Source organism: Ochotona princeps, chromosome 1, assembly GCF_030435755.1.
Source record: "Ochotona princeps isolate mOchPri1 chromosome 1, mOchPri1.hap1, whole genome shotgun sequence".
NCBI lineage: Eukaryota > Metazoa > Chordata > Mammalia > Lagomorpha > Ochotonidae > Ochotona > Ochotona princeps.
This window is the reverse complement of record NC_080832.1, coordinates 1373523-1401307: the sequence shown is the minus strand read 5'-3', so window position 1 is coordinate 1401307 and position 27785 is coordinate 1373523. Positions and strand designations below refer to the sequence as shown.

General features: G+C 53.5%; 1 protein-coding gene across 2 annotated transcripts in view; it reads left to right on the top strand.

Annotated features, from left to right (window-relative positions):
* The first annotated feature begins 846 nt into the window (after window positions 1–846).
* AFDN (afadin, adherens junction formation factor) overlaps window positions 847–27785 on the top strand; it is a 126615-nt gene continuing 99676 nt past the window's right edge. Inside the window, exon 1 of one of the 2 annotated variants that reach the window (XM_058674117.1) lies at window positions 847–1164. In XM_058674117.1, the coding sequence (XP_058530100.1) occupies window positions 1060–1164 (105 nt within the window). In that variant the 5' untranslated portion in view covers window positions 847–1059. The remainder of the gene's footprint in view (window positions 1165–27785) is intronic. The other variant, XM_058673672.1, reaches the window with a different exon arrangement.

The window sequence follows — 27785 nt, the reverse complement described above, 5'->3', positions numbered from 1 at the left end:
TTTCGAGGCTGAAGTTGTGCGTGCGACTCTAAAGGTGTGGCTGTGTCATACATAGTGGGACTTGGTTGATGGTTGTAATGGCGGTCTGTTAATATTTTTACTATCGTTATGGTTATTCAAACTAACTACCTGGGTCATGGGATAGATAGTAAGAGAATAAATACAATTCAGTTAGGCTTTTACAGATATTTATTTATTTATTTGGAAGCCAGGATCAGAGAGAGACAGAGAGATCCACTGGTTCCCTCCAGGAATGTCTGCAACATCTGGGTCAGGCCACGGCCAGGAGTCTGAACTCCCTCTGCCTTGGACCCTCCTCCTGGGCTTTCTCTGCCGCCTTGGCTGGGAGTGGACCAGACTTAGCTGTGTCACCTTGATGAGCTGGGCCCTTCGATCAGAGAGTTATTGAAGCTTATTTGGAAATAGATGCTTATGGAGCTATTTTTTTCTGATTGGCCTAAATCTAATAGAAGGAATGTTGAGCCCAAATCATTGGAATTCAGCAAAGCTGGTGGCGATCAGTGCCCCCTCACCCCTGTCAGGATCCCCCTTGCCCCCCACCCCTATCAGGATCCCCAGTGGGGACCACTGCCCCCTCACCTCTGTCAGGAATGGCCCAGTGGGGATCAGTACCCCTCACCCCGTCACCCACCCTCCCTCCGTGGGAATCCCTCCCCGCCCCCGGGACCGGGCCCGGCCTCGCCGCGCGGTGCGCCCGCCCTCCCGCCGCCGGCCGCGGAGCAGCACCTAGCGGAGCGGCCCGGAGGTGCGGCCGTGCGCGCGCGCGGGCGGCGGGGGCGCGCACGGCGGGCGCGCACGGCGGCGGGCGGGGCGCGAGGGCGGCGCTCGGGGCGCACCGGCCGGCGGCGCGGCGCGCGGGGCCGAGGTGCGAGCGGGGGGCCGAGGTGCGAGCGCGGGGGCCGCGGCCGGCCTGGGCGGAGGACGCGGAGGCCGAACCCGGGCGGAGGACGCGGCGGCGGCGGGCGGGGGCGCGGGCCGCGGACCTGTCGTCCCCGGCGTTCTCCCGGCCCGGCCGGCGGGGAGGAGGCTGCCGGGACCATGTCGGCGGGCGGCCGCGACGAGGAGCGGCGGAAGCTGGCCGACATCATCCACCACTGGAACGCCAACCGGCTGGACCTGTTCGAGATCAGCCAGCCGACCGAGGTGAGCGCCCGCCGGGCGGCGGCGGCGGCGAGGCGGCGTGGGGGAGGGGCGCCGCGGGGAGGGGGCGCGGGGCTCCGCGCGGGCCGCCCCTCCCCGGGGCCCCGCCGTGCGCTCGGGGTCCCGGGGCGCGCCCCGCAGGGCCGGGGGTCGGCCGGCGGCTCACCTGGGCGCGGGGCCGCACACCTGGCCCGCGCGGCCCCGGGCGGCGGGCGCGGGCGGCGGGACTGGGCTTGGGGTGGCGGCCGCAGCCCGGGGGGCGCGCTCGGGGGGCCGCGGCGTGGGGTGCGCCTTGGCGCGGGCGCCCCACCTGCGCGCCGGGCGGCCAGGGTGCAGAGGTCGCGGGCCCGCGCGCCGCGGCGCCGGCTGATGGGCGTGAGTCTCGTCCGGGCCTGGCCGGCGCGCCTCGGGAGGCCCCGGGGTGTGCGTGCGTGTGTGTGCGTGTGCGAGTCCGGCGGTGATTCCACGTCTCGGCTCACGGTCCACCTGTCGTGTCTTGCCCCATGGCCAGGCTGCGCGCGGTGGACCCTTCCCGGGGGCGAGCATGGGCCGACAGGTGCAGGTCGGTCCCGGCTGATGGTGATGGCCGTGTGGGCCTCGCGGCCCCTGACCGAGACGGGGTCCTTGCGGGGTGAAGTCCTTGGCAGCTTTGGGCTCGCTTTTCCCTGTATGGAACAGAAAATGGGGTGGCTCTAAAACAATGTGTCGGTGCACGGCTTTGCTTGGACACATCTACTTTTTGAGCTCTTTTTCAAGCCTGGCCGAGAAGAGGAATCTTGGCGGGTTAGTAATGGAATTCAGCTTGCTCCTTGGGCTTTTAGATTGGGTATATAAAAAAAAAAAAATCCCGAGTAAAAGCCAGATGTGGTTTATTTAATTAAAACATTTTCAAGCACCCAGCTGACACGTTTTGCTGCTGACATGAATAGCTGTGAACTAGGCTGTAGTGGCAGTGGCATCGCCCCACCTTACTCTGCAGGTGACAGGCTACCGTATTCATACACCGAGGAAAACAAGACTTTAAGGGCCACTGTTCTTGAAATGAGTGTGCAGCGCATCCTAGTTCTGCCTTTGAAAGTCTTTAATAATGTAACGATTAAAAAAACAGGTAATTTCTTTTAACTTAAAAAAAAGTCATTTAGTAACTTCCCAGGAAACTTGAAAGTGTGGAATTAAAAGATAAAGTGAATTTGCTTGCATAAGCAGCATCCTGGCAGGCAGCCCTGTGGTCAGCATGAGGTTCCCGCGGTGGGGGCAGCCTTCCTGGTACTGGAGTGGCACTGGGTGTCCAGTGAAGGAGGGAGCGGGAGGCCGTGGAGCAGCTCCTGTGAGGTTCCCAGCGTCTCCTCCTCACGGCTCACCCGTGACATCTCCAGCCATCTTCCCAGAAGCAGAGGCCCTTTGCTGTGCCTAGGGACCTGGTTGACCCTGAACCACTTCCCACTTGTGGCCCTGGTGAGGCTGTGCCGTGTCCACGGACTCCACTCCTGCCTCTGTGTTGACGTGGGCTCCACTCCGAGGGGTCAGCATGGTGTCCGAGGGCCATCTTGGGTCCGCGACATGGGCTGAGTGGACAGCGGGCTCCACTCTGAGGGGTCAGCCCATGTCCGTGGACCGTTTTAGAGGTCTGTGCCGTGGACTGAGTGGACAGCGGGCTCCACTCTGAGGGGTCAGCATGGTGTCCGTGGACCGTCTCGAGTCTGTGCTGTGGACTGAGTGGACAGCGGGCTCCACTCTGAGGGGTCAGCACAGTGTCCTTGGGCCATCTCGGGGGTCTGTGCCGTGGACTGAGTGGACAGCGGGCTCCACTCTGAGGGGTCAGCATGGTGTCCGTGGACTGTCTCGAGTCTGTGCCGTGGGCTGCTGGGCTGCTCATCAGCTCCTGGTCTGGCTGCTCGGCATCTTGAGCCTCTTCTGATGGCTTCAACGGCCGTCCATCTGTGAGCTGCTGACTGCAAGGAGTGTGTGACGTGCCCGTGAAGCGCCCGTTGTCTGTGGGAGCTGCTTTGTGTATTTGATAGCTGTTTCTGTTCCTGTCTTAACGTTCACCGACTTGGATGAGGGGTTGCGTCAGACTCTGTGCCTGAAACCAGGTCCTGGTCAGTTAGGTCGTCACTTGTCAATACAAATTTATTTTGAAAAAATTAAAATAGATGCGTTTTTCCTAACATGTGTTTCCATAAACTTTTGAAGGTTTCATACTGCCCTGCTCTGAGAAGTTCAGCTTACGTTGAGCGTGGTAGGATGCAGATGGAATTGCTTAAGGTCTAGGCCAGCACTCTGAGGCCAGCGCTCTGAGGCCAACGCTGTCCGTCCCCTTTTGCCAGTAGTTGCTTTTACTCTGGCTGTTACAATTACATGTGTTAGTGTCCTGAAAAAACAGTGTTGAGTAGCTATGCTAAAGTCACTGTGGGGTGGTGAGCTTTGAGCCTAGCTGTCCCTCACTGGGGTTATCTGTTTTTTTTTTTTTAAATTTATTTATTATTTTTATTGGAAAATCAGATATACAGAGAGGAGGAGGGACAGGGAGGAAGATCTTCCGTCTGATGATCTCCCCAAGTGACTGCAACGGCCGGTGCTGCGCCGATCCTAAGCTAGGAGCCAGGAGCTTCCTCCAGGTCTCCCACACGGGTGCAGGGTCCCAAGGCTTTGGGCCGTCCTCAGAGTTTTCCCAGGCCACAAGCAGGGAGCTGGATGGGAAGTAGAGCTGCTGGGATTAGAACCAGCACGTATGGGATCCCAGTGGGTTCAAGGCGAGGATTTCAGCCACTAAGCCACTGCGCTGGCCCTCACTGGGGTGCTCTTACGTGTAGTTGTGAGTTATTTTCTTTGCTGCCTTGTTTGTGGCGTGATCAGGAGCTGTTCTGAAGTTTTGTAGCCCTGCCAAGCGTCTGTTGCAGGGCGCAGGCAGCTGTGCCAACACCTGATGGTTTTCTGATCTGCAGGCTTGTTGTGTGGGGAAGTTTGGGTTTGTGTGTTACATTTAGAAGATGTTTGTTCATCAGTCTGGTGAGGTTTGCTCTTCACATTTTTTTTTAAGATGTGTTTTTCTATTTTAAAAAATTAAATATTTACTTATTTTAATAGACTTTTACAGTGAGAGGAAGAGAAAATGAGAGAGGTTTTCCATCTGCTGGTTCACTCCCCAAATGGCTGCAGTGGCCAGAGCTGGGCTGATCTGAAGCCAGGAGCTTCTTCAAGGTCTCCCACACGGGTGCAGAGTCCCCAGGACTTGAGACACACTCTGCTGCTTTCCCAGGCCATAAGCAGGGAGCTGGATGGGAAGCAGCCAGGACTTGAACCGGTGCCCATATGGAATGCCTACATCCCAAGTGGAGACTTAGCGTGCTGTGCCACTGCGTGGGTCCCTCCTCGAGGCTTCCATGTCTGCAGATGGAGGGCTGCCAGAAGAGCAGGCTGTCCTCGAGGGGTTTCAGTTCTTTCCTACTTCGGCCAAAGATTCTTCTGGAAGAGATGAGAGTTGGTGATGTGGACTGCAGGTTGAAGCTTCATCACCAGGGAAAGCTGTTCATTGGCGGTCATGGCTGCCCTGGACGCCTGAAGCCCTGCAGTTGCTGTAAGGCCTCACGTCTGTCGCCTTCTTTGTCCTGTGAGCTGCGGGTGGACTGCTCACCGCTCGTTGCTCCTGCTCCCAGGGTCTCCCCGTGGGTGTGATGTGCAGTACAGTTGTGGAGTCCCGTGGGGTGTGACATCTCAGTGCAGTGGTGCAATCCTCTGGGGCGTGTTGTTCAGTACAGTCGTGGAGTCCCGTGGGGTGTGACGTGGCAGTACAGTCGTGGAGTCCCGTGGGGCGTGTTGTTCAGTACAGTCGTGGAGTCCCGTGGGGCGTGACGTGGCAGTACAATCGTGGAGTCCCGTGGGGTGTGACGTGGCAGTACAGTCGTGGAGTCCCGTGGGGCGTGACGTGGCAGTACAGTCGTGGAGTCCCGTGGGGTGTGACGTGGCAGTACAGTTGTGGAGTCCCGTGGGGTGTGACGTGGCAGTACAGTCATGGAGTCCCGTGGGGCGTGACGTGGCAGTACAGTCGTGGAGTCCCGTGGGGCGTGTTGTTCAGTACAGTCGTGGAGTCCCGTGGGGTGTGACGTGGCAGTACAGTCGTGGAGTCCCGTGGGGCGTGACGTGGCAGTACAGTCGTGGAGTCCCGTGGGGCGTGACGTGGCAGTACAGTCATTGACTGTCTTCCTGCCTGCCTTGTAACACAGGCAGGAATTCAGAGTTTCATTCTTGAGACATTAGTCTGCCACATGTTGGTATGCAGTAAATGTTTTGTGGAGATTATTGACTTTCTGTATTTAAAGAGTTATTCCTGGCAGAACGTGGGCTACATGCTTTTCCTAAAACTTGATAGAAATTGTCTGTTGGACTAACAGCTTTTCCTGTCTTGTTTTAGTTCTGCATAAAGGTCCCATAAATGCAAACACTAATAGGTTACTGATGCTTCCAAAGCGTTTCTTAAAGTCATTTGTTGAGTTCTTTGCCTTCTTTCCTCCGAGTTTGTGGATGTGCACAGCAGGCACTATTGTGTGTGCATGTGTCATGTTTGGTATTTTGATCGGTTGGTATGGTGATGATTCATGTTATCTAGATATGTGTGTAAAATAACATCTGGTTTGTCAGCAAGGATAAATACAAGTGTTTGGGTGAGCTGGTAATCGTTGCCTAGCTCCTAGTTAACGCTCTACTCCAGGCTAGTGTTCAGGGTAACTGTATGTTAGCGTGCAACCTGGCGGTCGAGGCTGTTCTGGAACAACGCTGGTGCTCTCTGCTGCTGCCCCCGGAGGCAGTGAGCACTGGTGGTGTGTCCCCAAAGCGAGGCCTCCGTTCTCTCTCGGGATAGCTTGAATCAGTCTTCATTCTCAGAGACAACTGTGGTTCATGTTTGCACATGGGTGTGTGAGTCTGACATATAACCTAACATTGTTCAGTTATCTTAAATGAAATTGTATCTTGACTAATTTTGTTTTGTTATCTTTCTGCCAATGACAGTTAATATTATTTTATGCAGTTTATAGCCCTAGTAGAATGTGAATATTGTAACTGTGGACTTGCATAGACAATCAGGTTTTGATTTTGATTTGCACTGGGGTGCTCTTCTGTGTTTGTGAAAAGCGATGGTCACACAAGTGATCAGGATGTGGCAGCAGATTGGGGTCCTTAAGGGTTGCCGTGCTGTCCTTGTGGGGTGTGCAGAGTGCCCCCCAGGCATTGGTTATCCCAGCTTTGGAGGGTCTTTTGTGGCCCATTTTGCAGATTGGAACTTGGTGTAGTATCAGAAACCACTGGTCAGTAGTGTGGCAGTTACTTTACCTTTTTTTTTAAAAGATTTATTATTTTTATTACAAAGCCAGATACACAGAGAGGAGGAGAGACAGAGAGGAAGATCTTCCATCCGATGATTCACTCCCCAGGTGAGCCGCAATGGGCCGGTGCTGCGCCGATCCGATGCCGGGAACCAGGAACCTCCTCCGGGTCTCCAATGTGGGTGCAGTGTCCCAATGCATTGGGCCATCCTCGACTGCTTTCCCAGGCCACAAGTGGGGAGCTGGATGGGAAGTGGAGCTGCCGGGATTAAAACCGGCGCCCATATGGGATCCTGGGGCCTTCAAGGCGAGGACTTTAGCCGCTAGGCCATGCCGCCGGGCCCTACTTTACCTTTTTTAAAAAAAAATAGTTTCATATAATTGAAACAGAATTATGGAGAGTGAGGAAAGGTCGGGGGAGGGGAGAAGAGAGAGAGAGAGAGAGAGAGAGAGAGAGAGAGAGAGAGAGAGAGAAATGTGTGTGAGCAAGCTTGCATCCTCTGGTTCACTCTCCAGATGGCCGTAAGGGCTGGGGCTGGGCCAGGCTGAGGCCAGGTGCCAGGAGTTCATTGGTCTCTCATGTGGGCAGCGGAAACCCGGGTACTGGGCCATCTTCCGCTGCTTTCTCGGCGCAAGGCTGGGAAGTGGAGCAGCCAGGATATGGAATGAGGATGTCAGAGGCAGTGGTTAGCTTGCTGAGCCACAAAGCTGGCTCTTGATTTTCTTTATTATAGATAATGTGAGTAGTGCTGACCATTAAACTGGCTCCTTAATTGAAAGTTACATTTGGGTTGGGTAGTTATGTACTTTGTTAAGCAGTTGGCTATTTCTGTTGGTTTTCTGTCTGATTATGTGTAGGGCACGTCCCTGTTTACCCGGAGGATGGGGCTGGGATACATTTGTTAGATCTGTGTTTACACTCAGTGAATTGGACACAGTACGACAGTCACAGGGACACCTGGTCGTTCTGAACGTGTCCTTGACAAAGCCTGGGCGTCACTGCTGGTACCCCATATGGACACTGGTTCATGTCCCGGCTGCTCCACTTTCCAGCCAGCTCCTTGCTTGTGTCCTGGGAAAGCAGAGGACGGCCCAAGTGCCTGGGTCCCTGCACCCATGTAGGAGACCGAGAAGCTACTTGCTCCGGGCTTTGGGTCATCTCAGCTCTGTCCGTTGCAGCCATTTGGGGAGTGAACCAGCAGATGGAGGACTGTCTCTCTTTGCTCTCTGTAAAATCTGCCTTTCAAATAAAACTAAGTAGATCTGAACCCTGACATCTGAAGCACGTATGGTTCTCAGCATTTTGGACCCTGGATCCTGCCGTGACCACAGGCTGAGGAGTGATGGGGCGTCTGCTTACCTCACTCCTGCAGTTGGCAGAAACCAGTGGGTGCACACTACTTTAGGTTCTGCTGCAGACGGTGGTGGCCCTTGGGCCAGCCAATCGATTCTAAACGTGAAGGCTACTATGATATTTTCACTAACTTTACATGTATGTATGTGTCATGAATAAAGTTACTTAGAGGAACTGAAATGACAGTTTAGTGTGACTGGGAAACTCGCGAGACGCTCAGTGTCACAGCTGTACATGGCCCCCTGGAAGTGGGCAGTGTGGGTTTTGTTGCCCTTGTTTTCATTGTGTATGACTGGAGATGTTGTCATGCGGTGCGGTCACGGTGGCCACATGGACACTGGTGAGTGCCTGGGCACGCCGGTAATGACAGACAGGAGCTCGCTGTGGAAACTGCAGGGATTCCAGGTTGCACTTGCTTGCACCGTGACCTTCCTGGCAGACGGAATAAACAGGTCTGCACAGAATACTCAAACATCTCCTTTGTGTGCTAAAACCAGACTCCTTGTTGGTGGAGACAGTGGGCTGACAGACGCGCACGTTGCTGCTGCGTGTGGCTGCGCCTCCGTCTGTGGTCAGTGTGCCTTGGCCTTTGCTTCCAAGGGAGGACGGAGCCCCTTGCCTCCTGAGAGTCTGCCTGAGTTCCTCTCACTCTCCCGATAGGCAAGGGGTTCCGCTCAGGTTCATAGCCCTGGGAGGGGTGCGTGGTCGTCTCCGTGGGTGGGGAGACGCTGGTGTGGAGTGGTGCAGTTGGAGGTTTTGTTCAGAGCTCTGACCTCAGAGCAAGTCGGACATTCTGGTTTTTCCAGACTCAGGTCTTTGTTGCTCCGAGAGTGTGTTCTGGTTTCCCGTGTTGACTTGTGGGACTTGCCGCACTGATGCGTTTCTCTGCTTCCTGATTGCCCCGGGAGAACTAGCCACAGCTCCATCTTTTGAGTTGTTGCTGTCAGCTCTTGCTGCCTAGACAAGGTTTCGGGTGTCCTGCTTAGTGGCTTCAGGTTAGTTTGTGATGTGCAGTAGATACGGAATGGGAGGGACAGGACGATGGCTGGCGGACACCTTTGCCTGTTGACAGTTGTAGGCTGGATGGCAGCCCGTGTTTAGGTAGGGTTCACAGTGTGTGGTTCCTAAAGCAGTGCCTGTGTAATTCACTGTGATTTTACATAGATTGTAAAGGAATACTATGATTTAATGTCAGCTTTTAGTGAGTTCTTTGCTCACATTACATATTGACATTAATTATTCTGTTTGTAAAAGCTTAGTGTGAAAGTGGGCTACAGAGATGGACAGAGAGAGGTCTCTGCTGGCTCCCTCCCCAGCGGCTGCAGTGGGCTGACTGGGCTGACCTGAAGCCGGGAGCCAGGTGTGTGCTGGTCTCCCACGTAGGTTCAGGATCCACGGCTTTCGTAGGTCACAGTGGAGCAGCTGGAATCCACTGGCCATCGTCCCTCGGGAGGGCTCACCTGCTACAGCGCAGCGCTGGCTTCCGGGCGGGTAGGAGCAGCTGCAGCAGCATTGCTTGTTTAAGCTTAACTATTTTATTTTTGCTCTGAAGTCTCCTGTGGGAGATTGCTTTAGATCCTTTTCATATTGCATTAAAAATCATCCGTCTCATGCTTTCCATTGATCTTTGACCAATGCACGGTTTTGTTCCTTCTCACCTTGATGGTTGGAGATCCACCAGTGATGGCCTGGAGGGGGGAACGGTCTAGCAGGTCCCTCTGGCCTGGTCCCAGGAGGTTCCTGGCTTCTCATTTAAAGCTCAGGTTTGCTTGCACTGCTGTCACAGCCTCCCCGCAGGGACTCCTGAGACCAGACCCAAACCTGGGTCACCAGCTTTCCAGTTACCCTTTTAAATACTAATGGTGTTCCATGAAAAAGGTGGCTCTGGTTGGTAACTGCCGAGCGCTCACCTTGGCACTCAGGAGCCAGCTGTCAGACTCGGGTGTTGAGCAGGCACAGACTCAGCTGAGCCATGTTTGCTTTTGTCAAGGGCATTTATAGGTGAATCTGGCTTTTTAAAAAACTCTCACACTAGTGGCAGTGTGTTTCATTTGTAGTGCGTCGGGCTGCCGCCACCCTGGATTGTGGGGGTGCTCCGTCACTTGGCTGGGGGGCCGACTTGCAGGAAGGGCTGCTGCCGTGGGACGGGGTGACAGGAGAGGTGTCGCGCTCATGAAGTGCCTGGCAAGTCTCGGGAGCCTCCTGCTTGCCCTGTCGGCTGAAGTGTTTACTGATCGGCTGCGAAAATGACGGTTTGGGTGGAGATGAGCATGTGTGTATCCAGTGTTGCATATTAAGGGCTGTAATTTCCCAAATAGGGCAGTAATTTAACAGATATGGAGGATTTAAACCTGAGCAATGTTCCCTTTGGTACGGAATGTAGATTTCAACCTGTCAGTTTGTAGCTAGCTCACTTTACTTAGTTGTCAGCGATGAGATGCAGTGTTTTTGTGTTGCGTTGACCAGGATCATTAGGCACAGTCTGGCTGATGTGACGATCACCGAGTTGTGACCGTGGCTCGCTGCTCCCGCTCCTGGCAGGGATGGTGCTGTCCACGCACCCAGGCCGAGCTGCTGTCTGTCCTGGCACGCTGCAGGTCCCTGCAGGTGAACTCTGAAATGTGCCAGCCGTTGACTCGAGGTGTATCCTTTTTCCCTGCTATTCCTGATTGTTTTTCACTGAAACATTTCCTGAGACAGAGATACATATAAACAGCATTTATGTTTTAACAACATTATGCACATAGGGAATAAAACTATTTATTTGCAAGGCAGGCAGGCAGACTCAGAAAAGTATCCGGTTGGCTGACCTGCAGCTGCTGGGAGCCAGGAGCTCACGCCAAGTCTCCCCCGCGGGTGGCTGGGGGCAAGGTGGGCCGCATGAACGGTGTCTGGAGATCTGGGCCAAGGCCTGCCCATATGGGATTTCCATGCTTGAAAGTCATGTGTGAGCACATTCCTTGAACAGCTGATGTGGTAAGCAGGTGCTGGAGCCCTGAGTTTACACTTTACAGTAATACTGGAGTTTTTTCTTCTCAGTAGCAACTGGTACAACAGATACGCTGTGTTGTTAATTCATGGTTGAATGTAAGTTTATTTGGAGTTTCTGTCTGGCCATTTTATCTGTTACTATAGATAGCATCACTAACCTATTTTGATGGTGTGCTTTTTAAAAAAAATCCCCGTGTGTATGCCTGTGAGGAAACACTGTCAGTCTGCACCAGTAAGCAGCCTTGAGTGCTTCCCAGGTGTGCAGATTGCTCCCGGCCGGGCCAGCCGGAGCCCCGTGCGCTGCAGCTGCGGCGGCCAGGAGGCCAGGAGGACCATGGACAGTGTTCGCACTGCGGGGAAGCGCCTCGGAGACCGGCAAATGTGTTTCTAATTCAAGTTTGGCAAGGATGGCCTCACTCAGTTCATGGCTTAGTTAACGTTTTTTTTTTTGTTGTTGTTTTTTTCTGAAGATTCATTTATTTTTATTGCAAAGGCAGATATACAGCGAGAAGAGACAGGAAGATCAGCTGTCCGATGATTCACTCCCCAAGTGGCCGCAATGGATGGAGCTGCACTGATGCGAGGCCAGGAGCCCAGAACCACTCCTGGGTCTCCCACGTGGGTGCAGAGTTCCAAGGCCTTGGGCCGTCCTCGATTGCTTTCCCAGGCTACAAGCGGAGAGCTGGATGGGAAGCGGGTCCTCTGGGATTAGAACCAGTGGCCCATAATGGATCCTGGCAAATGTAAGGCAAGGACTTTAGCTGCTAGGCTCGCGCACCAGGCCCCATAGTTAATGTTCCTATACTAAGCTTATTTTAGGCTTTAAAACATTGCTTTTCATTACCTTCATGAAGTTGTTTTTTGGAATAACAGTGACAGTAGTGATCAGAGGTGCACCACCCTGCTGGGCACAGGCATAAGGTCTGAAAGTCTTTTGTTTTTGATACAACATGTGCCTTTGCTCACATGTGTGTCTCCTTTACATGCTTGGATATGCACAAAGCTTTTGATTTCCAACCTGCCCCAGGCTCATGTTTGTTGTGGGTGATCTTTGTTTCTGTCAGTGTGATTTGTCCTGCTGTTTCTAACTGGTGGCAAGTTGTGGTGGTCCTTGTCTTGCATAGCACTGGAAAGCTGGCTGTGAGTCTTCCCTGTTCCCAGTCCTAGTGCCTGTAGGTTCAGGCGGCCATGCGCGGCTGGAGGATCAGCCGGGGTGGGGCTCTCTGTCCGTGCCATGACCTTGGCTTTCTGGCCCTTCCTCGGGGGCCGTCTCACTTGGCGCCCCCTCCCTCGGAGGCTGTCTCCCTCAGTGCCCACTTGGACCTGCAGTGAAGCAGCAAAGTTAGTTTGTTCTTTTCACCTTTGGAGAGCTCAGTGAATATAATTTCATGAACTTTTGTTTACATAGCTCACTAATAGTTTTTTTAAATTTTTGTTTAAAGAGTTATGCATTTGAAATGCAAAATTACAGAGAAAGATGGCTGCACTGGTCAGGGCTGGGCCAGGCTGAAGCCAGAAACCGAGAGCTTGCTCGGGCTCCTCCATGTGCCCGTGTGCCCAGGACCAGAGTGCAGGTCCTGGGAGCATGCGTGGGGTTCTGGGGTTAGAAGCAGTGACCAGCCCCACAAAGCCACAGCGCTGGCCCCTAATGTTTGAATTTGAACAACCTTCCAGGGGTGACTTCTGGGTCATCACTGGTAACTCCCCGCATGTATTGACATATTCATCATTCCCGAGCAGGGAGGCACTTCATCCAGGTGGGGGTAGTGAGGCCAGTGGGCCTGCAGTGTCCTCGGGGGAACAGGGGACGCTCCTCCTTGGTGGGATGGGAAGGGTGCCCATCTCCCGTGGCTGCGGCAGATGCGCCGGAGTGTGGATGGGGCCCCTGTGGACCGAGGTCCTCGGAGGTGTGCTGCTTCCGACAGTATAAAAACACCAGATTTTAAAGTCTGCAAGAATCAGCTTACTTCTTAATTGTTTCTGAGAGCTCTGCTGTCCTGTGCTCTGGTTTCCTGTATGTGCAAACCTTCCCGTGATAAAGTTTAGTTTATAAATTAAGTGCACTGTAACTCATAGTAAAATGGAATGATGTTAACGATATGCTATGATAAAAATGTGTAGTTTGGGATCACTGTGAGGCGAGGATAGCATGAGCACCAGCCCTGGCTGCAGTGCTGCGCTAGCTGGTCTGCTGGGGCTGGAGGCAGCGCTGCCCGCAGGGCACCTCCGGCTGCTCCGAGCTGTGTGCTTGGGCATGTGGCAAGTGTGTGTTTCTGGACTTTTCCATTTCACATGTTCAGGTAAGGGTTCACTAACAGTAACCGCAGCTCAGGGCCGGCCCGGCATGATGGCTCAGTGGCTAAACCTTCCTCGCCTTGTGCGCACCGGGGTGCCATGTGCGTGTCAGTTCGTGTCCCAGCAGTCCCATTTCCCACCCAGCTTCCTGCTTGTGGCCTGGGAAAGCAGTCGAGGACGCCCCAAAGCCTTGGGACCCTGCATCCACTTGGGAGACCCGGGAGAGGCTCCTGGCTTCGGTTTGGCTCAGCTCTGGCCAGTTGAGGAGTGAAACAGTGGGTGGAAGAACTTTTTCTCTCTTATTCTCTATAAATCTGTAAATCTTTCTAATGAAATAAAATAAAATAAAATAAAGTCTTTTTTTTTTTTTCTTTTTCAACATTGCAGCTAAGGAAAATCCTGTGTGCTTGCCCGAGTCGAGCACTGTGAAGCCACACGCAGACACACCTGCCTCATTGTGATGAGAACACAGTCACGGCTTCACTAGTGTTACAGAATACTGTTGTTTTGTTGTTTTCTTCCTTTTTTTATTTAGTTATTTAAAGAAGATTATTTTAACTGCAAAGTCAGATATACAGAGAGGAGGAGAGACAAGAGGAAGATCTTCCTTCCAATGATTCACTCCTCAAGTGACCGCAATGGCTGGTGCTGTGCCGATTCTAAGCCAGGAACCTGGAGCCTCCTCCTGGTGTCCCATGCGGGTGCAGGGTCCCAAGGCTTTGGGCTGTCCTCGACTGCTTTTCCAGGCCACATGCAGGGAGCTGGGTGGGAAATGGGACTGCTGGGACACGAACCGGTGCCCACATGGGATCCCGACATGTGTAAGGCGAGGACTTCCGCTGCTAGACTACCATGCTGGGCCCTGTTGTTGTTGTTAATGATTTCCTTTTGGGAACTGGTGTCGCAAGCAGCAGCTTCCATCTACTGGTTCTTCCCCCAAGTGGCCAGCATCCGGGCTTGGCCAGACTTGTTCCAGGTCTCTGCTGCAGGCTGCTCTCTTTCTCAGGTTGTTTGGAGGGAGCTGGACTGGAAGTGAGCAGCCAGGATGCAGACCAGCGCCGTTAGGCACCAAGCTGGGCTCAGAACCTCCCGTGCGCGTGCGCGCGCGCGCACACACACACACACACACACACACGACTTCAAGTTCCCACCATCTTATTTTCCTTCTTTACTGCAGTGTAATGTAACATTTGCTTCTATTTCTTATCCATTTTCTTGCATAACTATAATTTGAAAAACTGGTGTAATTGTTACCAAGTGGTGTCCGACTTGGTGAGGTTGGATGCTGTCTGTAGTTTGCTTCTGAGCAAGTTGTGATGCTGTAGAAATAATGACACTTTGCTAGTGTGGTGACGTTTATCTTTGGTGCGCAGTCACAAGTGCATTGCTTGGTGTCACCAGGTTGGTTATTGGAAAGCATTGTGGCTCCCCCCCCCCCCCCCCCCCCCGGACATGGTGTCACTGTTTGTCCATAGCTCGTTCCAGGAGGAACGAACAATTCAGTCATCATGAACTCACCTGGGGGCTGAGTCATACAAGGTAGGCTTTTTTCCCCAAAGAATGATGTCCTTATCCCCATTAAAGCATTTGTCTTGGATTGCGGGGTTTAGGCTAACTAACACCGTATTGCTCGTGGAGAGGCTGTGCTGTGTCAGGCTGTGTCAGGCTGGTGAAGGAGGCAGGCTGACTGCGCTGGGATGAGGAAGGTGAGCCGGCAGGGCCTGCCTCTGGGCTCCAGGTCAGCTGCTGGCCTTGTCATGCACACCCCTCCCCCACCCCGTCCTCGCTGTCCCTGTTCTTGATTCAACGTCACCTACTCAGCGTGGGTCTAGTCGCCCTTCTGGTAGTAGGCAGATGCAGTGGGGGAAAAACTGCCAGTCGTGGGGGTGGGGGTAGTGCCCTGGGGGGAGTGCCTTATGGGGAGGCACCCTGGGGGGAAGTGTCCTGTGGTGGGAGGTGCCCTGTTAGGGGAAAGTGCCCTGTTGGGGGGATGTGCCCTGTGGGGCTGGGTCCAGGGGTGTGTTTAGGGTCTTTAGGTAAAGAGTGTTTTACTGGGACAGCATGTTCCTGCGACAAATATGTATTCACAGACCACCTCCCCTGTGGGCGTAGTATGCCAGCCAAGGTGAGACTAGTTGTGTTGGAGCTGCTTGCTTCCTGGTTTGGTGGGCAGCCAGCCCACTGTGCGGTGTGTGGGGGCTCTTGAGCGCCTTGTGGCCCACTGTGGGCTGTGCCGGGGGGTGGGGAGCTGTTGAGCGTCTTGGTGGCCCACTTATTTTGATGAAACAATTTGAAATCTGTGCTAGTTTTGTATAATATGAATTTCCCAAGTGCTTTTCTTTGAAGACTGCTTGAATGCATGAATTTCAAAAATTTTTTGCACTAAAATAAGCTGAAATTTTAATTCTTTTTTTGCCCCCGAAACTTTGGAAGTAAGCTCTTGCAAGAGCTTTTTATTCCCTAGTGCGTCGTCGTGCCCTTGTGGGGTTTAGCACCGACCTAAGCGCGTGGGAGCCGGTTCCTGGCTGTACACTGCTCGCTTGACCCTGTGCGGCCTTCTGCAGGAAGGACCGCAGGGTGCCGCAGTCTGCTCAGAGGCAGAGGGCTGGCCCGGCAGGAAGACTCAGGCGTTGCGTGACAGCTCGGAGCACTCTGCTCTGGCAGTGCCTTGAGGAATGGGCTGGCTGGCCGTCGGGAACGGATTAACGGCACCGTCAGTAGCTGGGCCATGGGCCGTGCTGCTGCTGCGCCCACGCCTGCGCTTCACAGGTCGGCGAGAGCAGACGGGAGGAACCCCGTGAGCATCCTCAGCGCAGGTCCCTGTGCTCGCGTCTCTTGGGATACCACATCTCTGTGGGTTAAAATTACTTGACATTTATCAGGTAGGCTCCAGAGTGCATTTGAAGGCCTCCTTGTTGCTTCTCAATTCTGATTTTTTTTCTTGCTGCCCGTAGCTGATAGGAAGTGTTCAGGTACTGTAGTGTTCCGGGAGCACTGGCTGTGTACGCTGCCCCTTGTTAGCGCAGCCGCTGTGTGTGGTGGTAGTGGTCAGGCCGGCTATTCCTTCTGGGGCTTTTTTTTTTCTTTAGTTTATTGTCACGAGCATCACAGTAAAGAAAATGAATTAGCGGGATGTACAAAAATGCTTATTATGGAAAAACAGTGCTTTGCTTTCCGGTAATCTTTACAGAATCTTCCTGTGATGGGGGAGGGGTGGGATTTGCTTCATGGGGAATCCCATATTATAAATGTAATCATTAAAGCTCAGGTGTAACGTGTTCAGACAACAGTGTCAGTGTTGTCGCTGGGGCCAGCCTGGGGTCAGCGTGGCCAGAGTGGCGGCCGAGCGAAGCAGGTTGTTGTGTCCCTGAATGGAGGCTGCAGAGGGGCTGGTGGCTCTGACATGTGTGGTTCTGCTCAAGTCAGAGGTTAGCTCCTGAGGGGAAAAGCGCAAGAAAAATGTGAAATTTAACTTTGACCTTCAAAATAATTTAAACTGATCTCTAAGCATAGAAATGTGTCACCAGTTTCTAAGTGACAGGTTCACAAAAATCAAATGCCTGGACCGGCATAATAATGCGGAGGATCTGGTACAGTAGTCTGGTGGCTAAAGTCATCTCCTTGCATGTGCCAGAATCCCATATCGGCGCTGGTTCATGTTCCAGCTGCTTCACTTTCCATCCAGCTCCCTGGGAAATCAGTTGAGGTTGGCCCAAGCCCTTGGGACCCAGCACCCACGTGGGAGACCCCAAAGAAGCTCCTGGCTCCTGGCTTCAGATTGGCTTAGCTCCAGATCGGCGCAGCTCTGACCGTTGCAGCTACCTGGGGAGTGAATCATCGGACAGAAGATCTTCCTCTCCATTTCCTCTTCTGTATATCTGACTTTACAGTAAAAATAAACAAATCTTAAAAAAAAAAAAGCTTGACTAGGAGAGCTGTCCAATGTGTTCTGCCCTCCATGGCACCAGATGTCCTCTGCAGGCCTCGTTGTGAACTAGTTGTCATGTCCCCTGTGAGCATGTAGCCATGCCGTCCACTGCACAGGACTCAGCAGCTGTGGAGAGCGAGTTCTGACATGTATTCCACAGTCAGATCATGGATCCTGTGATTGTCCCCGTTGGAGTTCTGAGTCCAGAGATCCAGTTGGGGGGGGGTTCCCAGAGAAACCTCACCAGAGGTGACCCCAATCTGACTCCCACGTGTGCCAGCCAGTGTTGGGTCTGGCTGTCTGTCACACACGTCAGCCTACACACACACTGGTGGTTGCAGTGACCTGGTCAGTTTCATACGCAAACCAATGGATGCTGCAGCCCAGCCTAACCCTGCCCACCACACGCTCTGCCCTCATACACACCAGCAGGAACTGCAGCTTAGAGCAAGCCCCAGCAACCCCCAAGCAGGCCCTTCCCCAGCCCTGGTTCCTGCACATGCCAGTACATGCAGCAGACTGGCCCAGTGTGCTCCGCATCTCATTTGGCTCTTGTACACATGCATGGAGTGTTGGACCCTAGATCAGCCCAATTGACTGCACTGTCCAGCTCACACATGCTGATGGGTGCCACTGCCTGGCCAGCTAGTCCTACGCCCAGCTCTAGTGCTCATGCTCACCACTGGGAGCTGCAGCCCATCAGAAGGGTGCCCACAGTTTCCCCACTGGGCCACTCCCAGCCCCGGATCTTGCACTTTCCAGGTGGTTCTACTGGCTAGTCTGACAGGACTTGCCCCCAGCCCCAGCATCTGTTAGCCAACACTGTGGCTCTTGTTACAACAGTGGATAAGGTCACTTAGCCCAGCCTGGCTCTCCCCCTAATCCAGCTCACATGTAGGCCCTGCCCAGCCTGGTCAGCTCCCAGTGCCAGCTCTCCCACTCAGCTCAGCAGCGGCAGCAGTGGCCCAGTGTGGCAGCCCCTGCGGCTCCCTTGCTGGGCTTGTCCCACCTCCCCCATCCCGGGTCTTAAGTGTGCTGGTGAGAGCTGTGGCTCAGACAGGCATGGTCCTCCTCACCTCGGCATTCACTGGTGGGTGCTGCAGCCTGGCTTAGCCCAGTCTGCCCCAGTTCCAGCTCATGCTGGTGGGTGCTACAGTCTAGCCCAACCCAGCCAGCTCCCCAGTGTCAGTCCTAATGTGAACTGGCTGGTGTTGTGGCCCAACCTGGCCTGTTCTTCCTGTCTTGGTTCTCATATCTGCCAGCAGGTTCTGTGAACTGGCTTAGCCTGGCCCTCCTGCAGGCCTGACCGACATGTATGTTGGCTGGTACTGTAACTTGACCTGGTCTGGGCTGCTCCCAGCATTGGTTTTTGGGTTCACCTGGGACTGCATCCTGACAGAAGAGTTCCCTAAGCTCCTCTATCAGGTAACCTCCCAGTGGCAGATCTTGCACACACTGGGAGATCCTTGGCCCAGCCTGACTTGGTCCATCCCCTGTCCTGGCAGGAACAACAGCCTTATCTGACTGCTCACACCCATCTGGTCCTTTTGTTGGTTGCAATAGCCTAACTCTGCTTGGCCTATCCCCAGACCCAGCTCTTGTATGATTTAGCAGGTGCAGAGGCCTAGTCCACTGTGTCCTACACTCTGACTCTTGTAAGCACCAGTGGGTTGCAATAGCCTAACTCAGCCTGGCACGCCCCAGACCCAGTCCACACCATGCTGAGGGATACTGCAGCTGTGTCCAGCCCAGTTCACCGTCCCCATTCTGGGTCTCATGCTCACCAGTGGGAACTGCAGCCCAGCCTAGACATCCTCTTAGCTCCCCAGCCAGGCCTGCTCCCAGCCACAGATCTTGTAATACAGATCTTGTGCCACAGATCAGCTTGGCCTTCATCATCAGATGCTGCAGCCTGGCCTGGCCCAACCACAGTGCCAACTCTTGCTGGAGGGTAGTGTAGCCTAGCCCTACCCAGCCTTTCCCTTTCCTGGCTTCAAACCAGTAGGTGTGATAGCCTAGCCAAGTCCAGCATGGCCTGTACCCCACCTGGCTCCATGCGTGCCAGTGTTCTACGGTTTGGCCTGGCTCTGCCCAGTCTCGCCTCCTCCTCTTACCCAGAGCCACCCCACACACCTGTCAGCAAGTGAAGCAGCCGTGACTCACGTGCTCACCAGCAGGAGCAATTGCTCACCTGGGGAGTTGCCCAACTTCGCTCACCAGGCCCACGTCCAGACCCAGATTTAACATGTGCCAGTGGGTGCTAGGCCCTTACCCAGCACATTTATGCCCCCCTCCCCCCGTTTCAGCTGTTGTGTGTGCTGGTGGATGTCATGGCCCAGCCCACCCCACACCCATTTCTTGGGTGCGCCTGCAGGTGCTACAGCCTGGACCTGCCTGACCTGTTCCCAACCCCAGTATCCATGAGTTTTTGAAGTTTCATGGTCATGCCTAGCTCAGTCTGTCATCACTCCCAGCTGTCGAGCGAACCAGCTGGTATGGCAGTTCCAGAGGGGTGAGCCCATAGTCTTCTGCAGAATCTGTTCCCAGACTCAGTTCTCATGTGCTGGTTTGCAATGGCCTGGCTCGGCCGGGAGCAGTCATTCCGATGGAAACAGGACTCTAGGAGTGGTGGGCAAGGATTCGGCAAGTGACAAACAGACAAGACAACTCCAGGCAGTTGTATCTGAGTGCATTTTGCAAAAGCAAGGCATCAGCTTATATACAATAGATTATTGCAAAGGGACATTTTCTTTGTTTATTCATGTGGTTACATTTCTACAATTATTCCAGGGAGGTAAGTGGGTCTGTTGAGAAAAGATTGTTCTCTAACAGCCTGGTGACCGACTGCAGTTGCTGTTTCTTGTGGACGCAGTTTGGCACCAGCTGCAGTTTTAATCATTAAGCGGTTAGCTCTCATTGTGTTTTGTGCCTTACATTGGTGTTAGTATTAACTTGTCTATTTTTGTTAGTTTTTCTTCCTGTATGGCCTTTTAAGCTATAGATTTCTACTATAATCCTCTTTTCAGGAATTCTCAAAAATAGTTCCAGGTAGGTTTGCTAAAGCTAGTGACTTAATAGTTCTTATCCTATACTGCTTGCTATCCTTGTCCAGTCTCCTGTCAGAAGGCTTCACAGAACTATAAAGGAACATCAAGCCTTTGCCGCACATAAACAATATTATTCCAGCCATAAAGATAAGAGCAAAGAGAGTACAGCCAGGAATGCCAGGACCACCAGAGATGCAGCGGAATCCAGGAGGCCTCCTTCCTTGAAGCTTCCGCCTCGGCCTGGCGATTTCTCACGCAGGCTCCACTGGAGGTGCCGTGACACTGGTTAGTGTCATTGCCCATCCTAACATGGCCCAACATCCACTGGTAGGTATCAAATTCTGCCAAGACAGGTCCCCCAGATTTGGCTTTTATGTGGCTGGTGAGTGGTATTTGGTCCCAACAGTCCCAACTCAGGTCTCCTACATGAGCGGGTATATTGGTTTGGTCCCAAAAGGTCCTCTGGTTTCCTTCCTCTAAACCACCCAGTCTCAGCCCCGTTATTTACCTGCAAGTGCAGTAGCCTGGTTGGTAGAATCCCCCTAGAAGTCATTCCTCACCACATTTTCCCTCGGGAGTCCTCCCTCTCACATGTCCAGAACGGCTTCCCTGAGCAATCCACAGCCCACGCCCAGGATCACACAGAGCCCCAAGCCTGGTCCTCTGGTGGTATGCTGCCGGAGTCCAGCTCCAGCCCGGGTTCGGAACTCGCGAAGGGTGCGTGGCGTCGGCGCAAAGAGAGAATAAAGAAAAAGACGGACCACTAGGATTCCATGATGATAGTGGACTCAGCAATAATGCCGTCCGCTTTATTTAAGCAGAATCAGTCAAACTGTGGCTCAGACTTTCCACGTCATGGTCAAGTGGGTGTTTCTAAGGATAATTCTGCCATTTGTTTTACCTTAAAACAATAGAAGTTCCTGCTACAATTCTTATTCTACAACTTAATCTTGTATCACAAAGAAAAGCAGAACCTAAAGATCAAGGAAAGAATGAAACCCTAAATACAGGTCCCTTGATTAGCATAAGGTCAATGGGGACAGCCAAGACAGTAGGAATAATAGAAGGCCCTTTTGTAAGACATCATTATTGACATTAACCTCCAAGCTCACATTGTGTAAAAAGCCAGCCTCACAGTAGCAAAGGAAGGTGGAGCTGCATCCAGGTGGCTGTAGATATCCACCGGGCCCTGCCTCAGCGGGAAGTTCCTTGTGGCCCTGCCAGCAATGGAACAATGTCTTCACACCCTCGTGTCCCCCACATCCACTGCACGGACCCCAACAGTATGCCATTTCGGCTTGGGTTTCTGCCTGCCTACTCAGAGCCCGTGCACGCTTGCATGCGGGTCCCTGGACCATGTCTGCTGACTTGCTGGAGCCTACCCCCCACAGATCTAAAAAGAAAAAAGACAGCAATGCTGGCACACTGGTATAGTTACCACAGACCTGGCATTAACCATGCCCAGGGTGCCCGCCAGCTGTCAGCTGCTTTCCTCCGAGCAGTTAGGGATTTATGGTTCTTCTTGTTACATTTTGCAGGTTTTTGTCCTGTAGATGAAATCATTTTAATATAGTTGGGTTTATCAGACTTCTGGTTTTCATTTTTGACCCAGCTGCTGTCTCTTGGCAGCGTGGTGGGGAGCGCTGCTTGTCCCTGTGGGGTTGTGTGCAGCCTGGGTACAGCCCTGCCTGCCTTCCTGCAGTCATCTTGCCTTCACTGCGGCTTTGTGTTACCGAGTGTCTTCATAGATCCCTGGAGGCCTCGTCGCCACACTGCTGCAGCTGAGGGTTCGAACACAGATGGAAGTGGCCAGGCTGCACCGTGGGCGTGGCTTCTTGGCCTGGGTGACCTGGCTGGCAGCTCACAGAGGTTAGGTTCTCGTTGTTCCTGATTACATTTTAGCTTTATTTTCCTTTCTCATTTTGTCCTGTTAGTTGCAGTAGACATTATTCTTCCTCTCGCAGGACAGAAACTGACTTGGTGATTGGCAGGGTAACTGACTTGGTGACTGACTCAGTGACTGGGTGACTGGGTGACTTACATGGTGACTGACTGGGTGACTGACAGGGTGAGTGACTGGGTGACTGACATGGTGACTGACTGGTGACTGACTGGGTGACTGACTCGGTGACTGGGTGACTGACATGGTGACTGACTTGGTGACTGACACAGTGACTGGGTGACTGACACAGCGACTGACTGGGTGACTGACATAGCGACTGATTGGGTGACAGGGTGACTGGGTGACTGACGCGGTGATTGGGTGACTGACTCGGTGACTGACGTGGTGATTGACTTTTGGGGAAAGAATCCTGCCAGTAGGATTCTGGTTAATTCTGGGGTCTTAGGTTGACTGTATCCTGTATATTAGAGTGAAAAAATTATTCTTGCTCTTAGTTTTTGTACAGTCTATAAATGGTAGCATTTTTCTTCTAAGGGATTTTTAAATGAGACTTCATGAAAAGTGTAACTTTATGTAGAAAGCATTGTCGGTTATTTTGAATTTTTTGTCTCCTGGAATTTAGCATGACTGCTCTGGATCCCTGTCATTTAGTGCATACCTACTGTAGTCAAAGTTTCTTTTAAAATTTAACTTGTTTATTTGAAAAAAAAGTAATTAATTTGTTTATTTGAAAGGCAGAATTGCAAAGTGGGAGGGTGGGAAGATAGATTTTCTGTCCACTGGTTCATTCCCTAGATAATGAGTGCGGTGCTACAGCCTGCTTGGTGTGGAGCCAGGAACCGGGAGCCGCTGACTTCGTCCAGGTCTTGCGTGTGGGTGCAGGGGTCCAAGCACTGGGTCCATCTGCTGCTGCTTTGCCAGGATCATTAGCTGGGAGCTGGGTCAGGAGCAACCAGGATTGTACCAGTGCCCATGTGGGATGCCAGCGGTTCAGGCGGCTGTGCCTGAGCACAAGCCTCCCTCCCCCCCTTAGTTTCTGGGCTTGTGTGTTAGCTGGGTATTAGGAGTGCCATTTTATGAACAGGTCATTTCTGCAGCTTCAAGTGGAACTGTACCTCAGTATTCTATTCTTTTTGCAGGAATTCTCTTTGATAATTTGTGTTAATACCCTGCCTCCATGTGGTTCTGTGTTCCCTGTGTAAATTATGACAGCTTGACCTCCTTTCCAAAGTCTCTGTGCTGTGATATGCAGCCGACCTCTCTGCCAGCTGCCTGGTGCCAAAGGACATCCCAGTGCGCTGGGGTCATTGCTAGTGCAACGAGTAGAACAGGAAGGGCAGCCTGGAGGTGCTGCTCGACCCCGGATGTGCAGTTCAAGATCTCTCCTGGTAGCCAGGAGGCGATGCCAGATGCTTGAACCAAAACCTCGTGTTTTGTTCTAGTTTGTAAGATCCATCTACAGGGTCATGTACTCATGTAACACGCTCTGCTGGGGCTCCTTTGGTTCCTTGGTGCCCTCCTGGCCTCTCCCACAGCCACTGTGGATGGATCTCAGGTGGGGCATCGGTGGGACTTGGGTGGATCTCAGGTGGGGGTGTGGGTGCGGGTGGGTTTTGGGGTGGGGGCCAGGTGGGTCTCGGGTGGGGAGCTCGAGTGGATCTTGGGTGGGTTTTGGGGTGGATCTCAGGTGGATCTCGGGTGGGGTGTGGGTGGGGTGCGGGCGAGGGACAGGGAGCCCATGCAGAGGCCGCCTGGACAGTTGAGTGTGGTGGTTGGGGATGGACGTGGCGAGTTCCCCAGCACTGGAGGTGTGATGACATTTCTATGAGGTATGTTGATTCAAGCCTGTTTTTTCTTAATCAAAACAGATTGCTGTGTACTGAAAAGGTGCAGGTGTAAGCATTTTGACTGTCAGTCTCTGCGTGTTTACATGTTGGATGGGAAGCGTGCTGGGGATACGAGTGACGACTGTGTGACTTGGATAGCTTGTTGATAATCCACATGTGTCAAGAACTCGAGACTTTTCAAAGCAGATTTTACCCTCTGTCTGGACTTGCTTTGATTGTTGTAATACTGAGGCAGTTCAAGAACTTGGTTTTTTCATCCTTTTATATCTTGATCAGCAACATCATGGGGAATCATTTGAATTCTCGGTGATTGCATCTCAACAGTATAAATGTGTGGTGTGATTTTTTTTTTTCCTACAAAGACATCGTTCTCACACACATACATAAGAACCTTTACTATTACTCCGTTATTATTCGCGTTCTACTTTGGTTTATTAGAGTAGTTCAAAAAGTGCATAGAAAACTGGAATTAAAAGGTAAATATATTTTGGTGCTAAAATTTTGAAATATACATTTTTTTTAAACTTTTTCATAAACTTTTTGAAAATTATGTCTGTTCTCTAAACTACTTTGTTCTAGAAGTGCAAGCTCTTGAGAATGTGTGGCCAGGGTGGGCCATTTATCACCAAGGGCCTTGTTTGTGTCAGATGGCTTTGTCTGCTGTGATCACTTGGTAACACCCTGTGATGTGGCAGCCGAGGCCCCTGGGGGGCTCCCAGGGTCCAGCCCCGGCCCAGGCAGTGAGGTCTGAACTGCTATCTGATCATTTCCAAAGCTCTGCCTCAGTTTCTCTGTTGTCCGCAGGCTGATGGCCCAGTGCATGCATTTGGCATTTGGGTTCTGGAGTCAAATATTCCATTTATTTATGGGCTGGCGGCAGGGCTGAGCTGGGGAGGGGTTCCTGGGCAGCCCCGGGAGCCCCCCACTTGCTGGGAGAGCCCTCTGCTGTCTCTTCCTTAGTGACTTGCTCCCGCGGGGACCTTGTCTGCACCTCTGGGGGGCCACAGAATGGGGGTGGTCTATTTCTGTTGCTGATGTGCCATTCATTGACTGTCCTCCTGCGGAATGTCTCACTGAGTGGACCCTGGACTCTTTGGCGCGCTTTCCCAGAGGGGCTGGTGCCCAGCTGACCTGAGTGAACCCTGGGTTCTTTGGCGCGTTTTCCCAGAGGGGCTGGTGCCCGTTTTCCCGGTGGGGCTGGTGCCCGTTTTCCCGGTGGGGCTGGTGCGCGTTTTCCCAGAGGGGCTGGTGCCCGTTTTCCCGGTGGGGCTGGTGCCCGTTTTCCCGGTGGGGCTGGTGCCCATTTTCCCAGAGGGGCTGGTGCCCGTTTTCCCAGAGGGGCTGGTGCCCAGCTGACCTGAGGGCTGGTGCCCGTTTTCCCGGTGGGGCTGGTGCCCGTTTTCCCAGAGGGGCTGGTGCCCAGCTGACCTGAGGGCTAGTGCCCGTTTTCCCAGAGGGGCTGGTGCCCGTTTTCCCAGAGGGGCTGGTGCCCGTTTTCCCAGTGGGGCTGGTGTGCGTTTTCCCAGAGGGGCTGGTGCCCGTTTTCCCAGAGGGGCTGGTGCCCAGCTGACCTGAGGGCTGGTGCCCGTTTTCCCGGTGGGGCTGGTGCCCGTTTTCCCAGAGGGGCTGGTGCCCAGCTGACCTGAGGGCTAGTGCCCGTTTTCCCAGAGGGGCTGGTGCCCATTTTCCCGGTGGGGCTGGTGCCCGTTTTCCCAGAGGGGCTGGTGCCTGTTTTCCCGGTGGGGCTGGTGCCCAGCTGACCTGAGGGCTGGTGCCCGTTTTCCCGGTGGGGCTGGTGTGCGTTTTCCCAGAGGGGCTGGTGCCCAGCTGACCTGAGGGCTAGTGCCCGTTTTCCCAGAGGGGCTGGTGCCCATTTTCCCGGTGGGGCTGGTGCCCGTTTTCCCAGAGGGGCTGGTGCCTGTTTTCCCGGTGGGGCTGGTGCCCGTTTTCCCAGAGGGGCTGGTGCCCATTTTCCCAGTGGGGCTGGTGCCCAGCTGACCTGAGGGCTGGTGCCTGTTTTCCCGGTGGGGCTGGTGCCCAGCTGACCTGAGGGCTGGTGCCCGTTTTCCCAGAGGGGCTGGTGCCTGTTTTCCCGGTGGGGCTGGTGCCCGTTTTCCCAGAGGGGCTGGTGCCCAGCTGACCTGAGGGCTGGTGCCCGTTTTCCCGGTGGGGCTGGTGCCCGTTTTCCCGGTGAGGCTGGTGCCCAGCTGACCTGAGGGCTGGCTGTGGTTCTGTTTTCACTTTCCCCTTTTCTTTAGTATTTTGAACTTGCAGATTAAAATCTGTGTGTGTGTGTGTGTGTGATCTTCCATCTGCTGTTTCACTCCTGCGCCCTTCCTAGGCTGTAAGCAGGGAGCTGGATGGGAAAGGGAGCAGCTGGGACTTGAATCTGAACTCTGATGGGAAGAGGGTGCTGTGGGCCCGGGGTCAGCCTGCTACACCAACGTGCTGGCCCCTGAACTTTTTGATGTTTCTGTGTTTGTGTTGGTCAGAATTCTTGCTGGTGTTCACCTTGTCAAATGTGGGCAGCTGTTCCTTCTGCGTGACTGGAGGGTTCTTCTGCCTCGAAGCAGTTAGGTGTCTTCCGGTGTTGTGGCTTGTTCAGCATGCCCCCGGCCCAGACCTGGCCCAGACCTGGGTCTGCAGCTTCTCTTTCACGTGGACAGTCTTGGCATTCTGTGCACGGTCCCTTGCTGACCGTGGTGTGATGTGGTAATGTGAGCATTGCAGAGGGTGGCCAGCTGCACAGGACTTCAAGCGCAGCACACTGGAACGTCAAGGCCTGAAGCTGTCTCGGAACAGCTGCTCTGTGTGCTGATGCTGCTGGTTTGGTGGAGGTACCCCACCACACAGCTCAGTTCCGGGTTTCCATTGAGTGCTCTGTGAACCAGGTGCATGGTTGCAGGGTTGAAGCTGTGTAAGACAGTGTGCCTAGAAAAGTCTCTCTCATCTCCTGGTGTGTGTGTGTACCTCTGGGGAAGGTCTGTGTGAAAGAGGATCCGCAGGTACACTGTGTGTGTGTGTGTCTCATCTGTGGGGCCTGGTGCTCAGTGCGGGGCGTGTGTGTGTGTGTGTGTACATCCATACCTCGGGGCAAGATCTGTATGAAGGAGGACCCGCAGGTACACTGTGTGTGTGTGTATGTGTGTGTGTCTCAGCCGTGGGACCTGGTGCTCAGTGCGGGGTATGTGTGTGTGTGTCTCAGCCGTGGGACCTGGTGCTCAGTGCGGGGTGTGTGTGTGTGTGTGTGTGTCTCAGCTGTGGGACCTGGTGCTCAGTGCGGGGCGTGTGTGTGTGGGCACATCCATACCTCGGGGCAAGATCTGTATGAAGGAGGACCCGCAGGTACACTGTGTGTGTGTGTGTGTGTGTGTGTGTCTCAGCCGTGGGACCTGGTGCGCCCTAGTGGCGTGTGGCTTGGGCTGCCTGTGCTGGCTCTCCCCAGCATGGGCAGATCCCTCTTGCACGGGGCCCAGGGCACCACCCGCCCAGAGGCCTTTGCACTCTGCCATTCACACCTAAGTGCTTTTTGAAGTAGAAATTGGATGGGTTTTGTAAACATCGAACAGGCTGGCCTTCTGTGTTGGAACTGTTTTCCTGAACTGTCGCATGTTTCTTTCACATTTATTTTCTCCACAGGACATAAAATCTTTCCTATTTGTTTGTTTAATTCTGGAAAGAGGTGGAAGAATACAATAAAATTCCTGTATTTGGAAGTACCTTTCTTTGATCTGTTTATTTGAAAAACAGAGGGAGGGAGATTCCATTCCCAGTTTCTTGAAAGGGCCGGGGAAGAACTGGTGAGGCCTGGGGCACGGGTGGTGGGCGACTAGTACCAGCTGGGCCTGCCCTGCCCTGCCCTGCCCTGGAGGGGGAGGATCAGCCAGGTCAAGCCCTGCCCCACAGCTCTCTGTGTTTTTATGTAAAATTCATAGTTG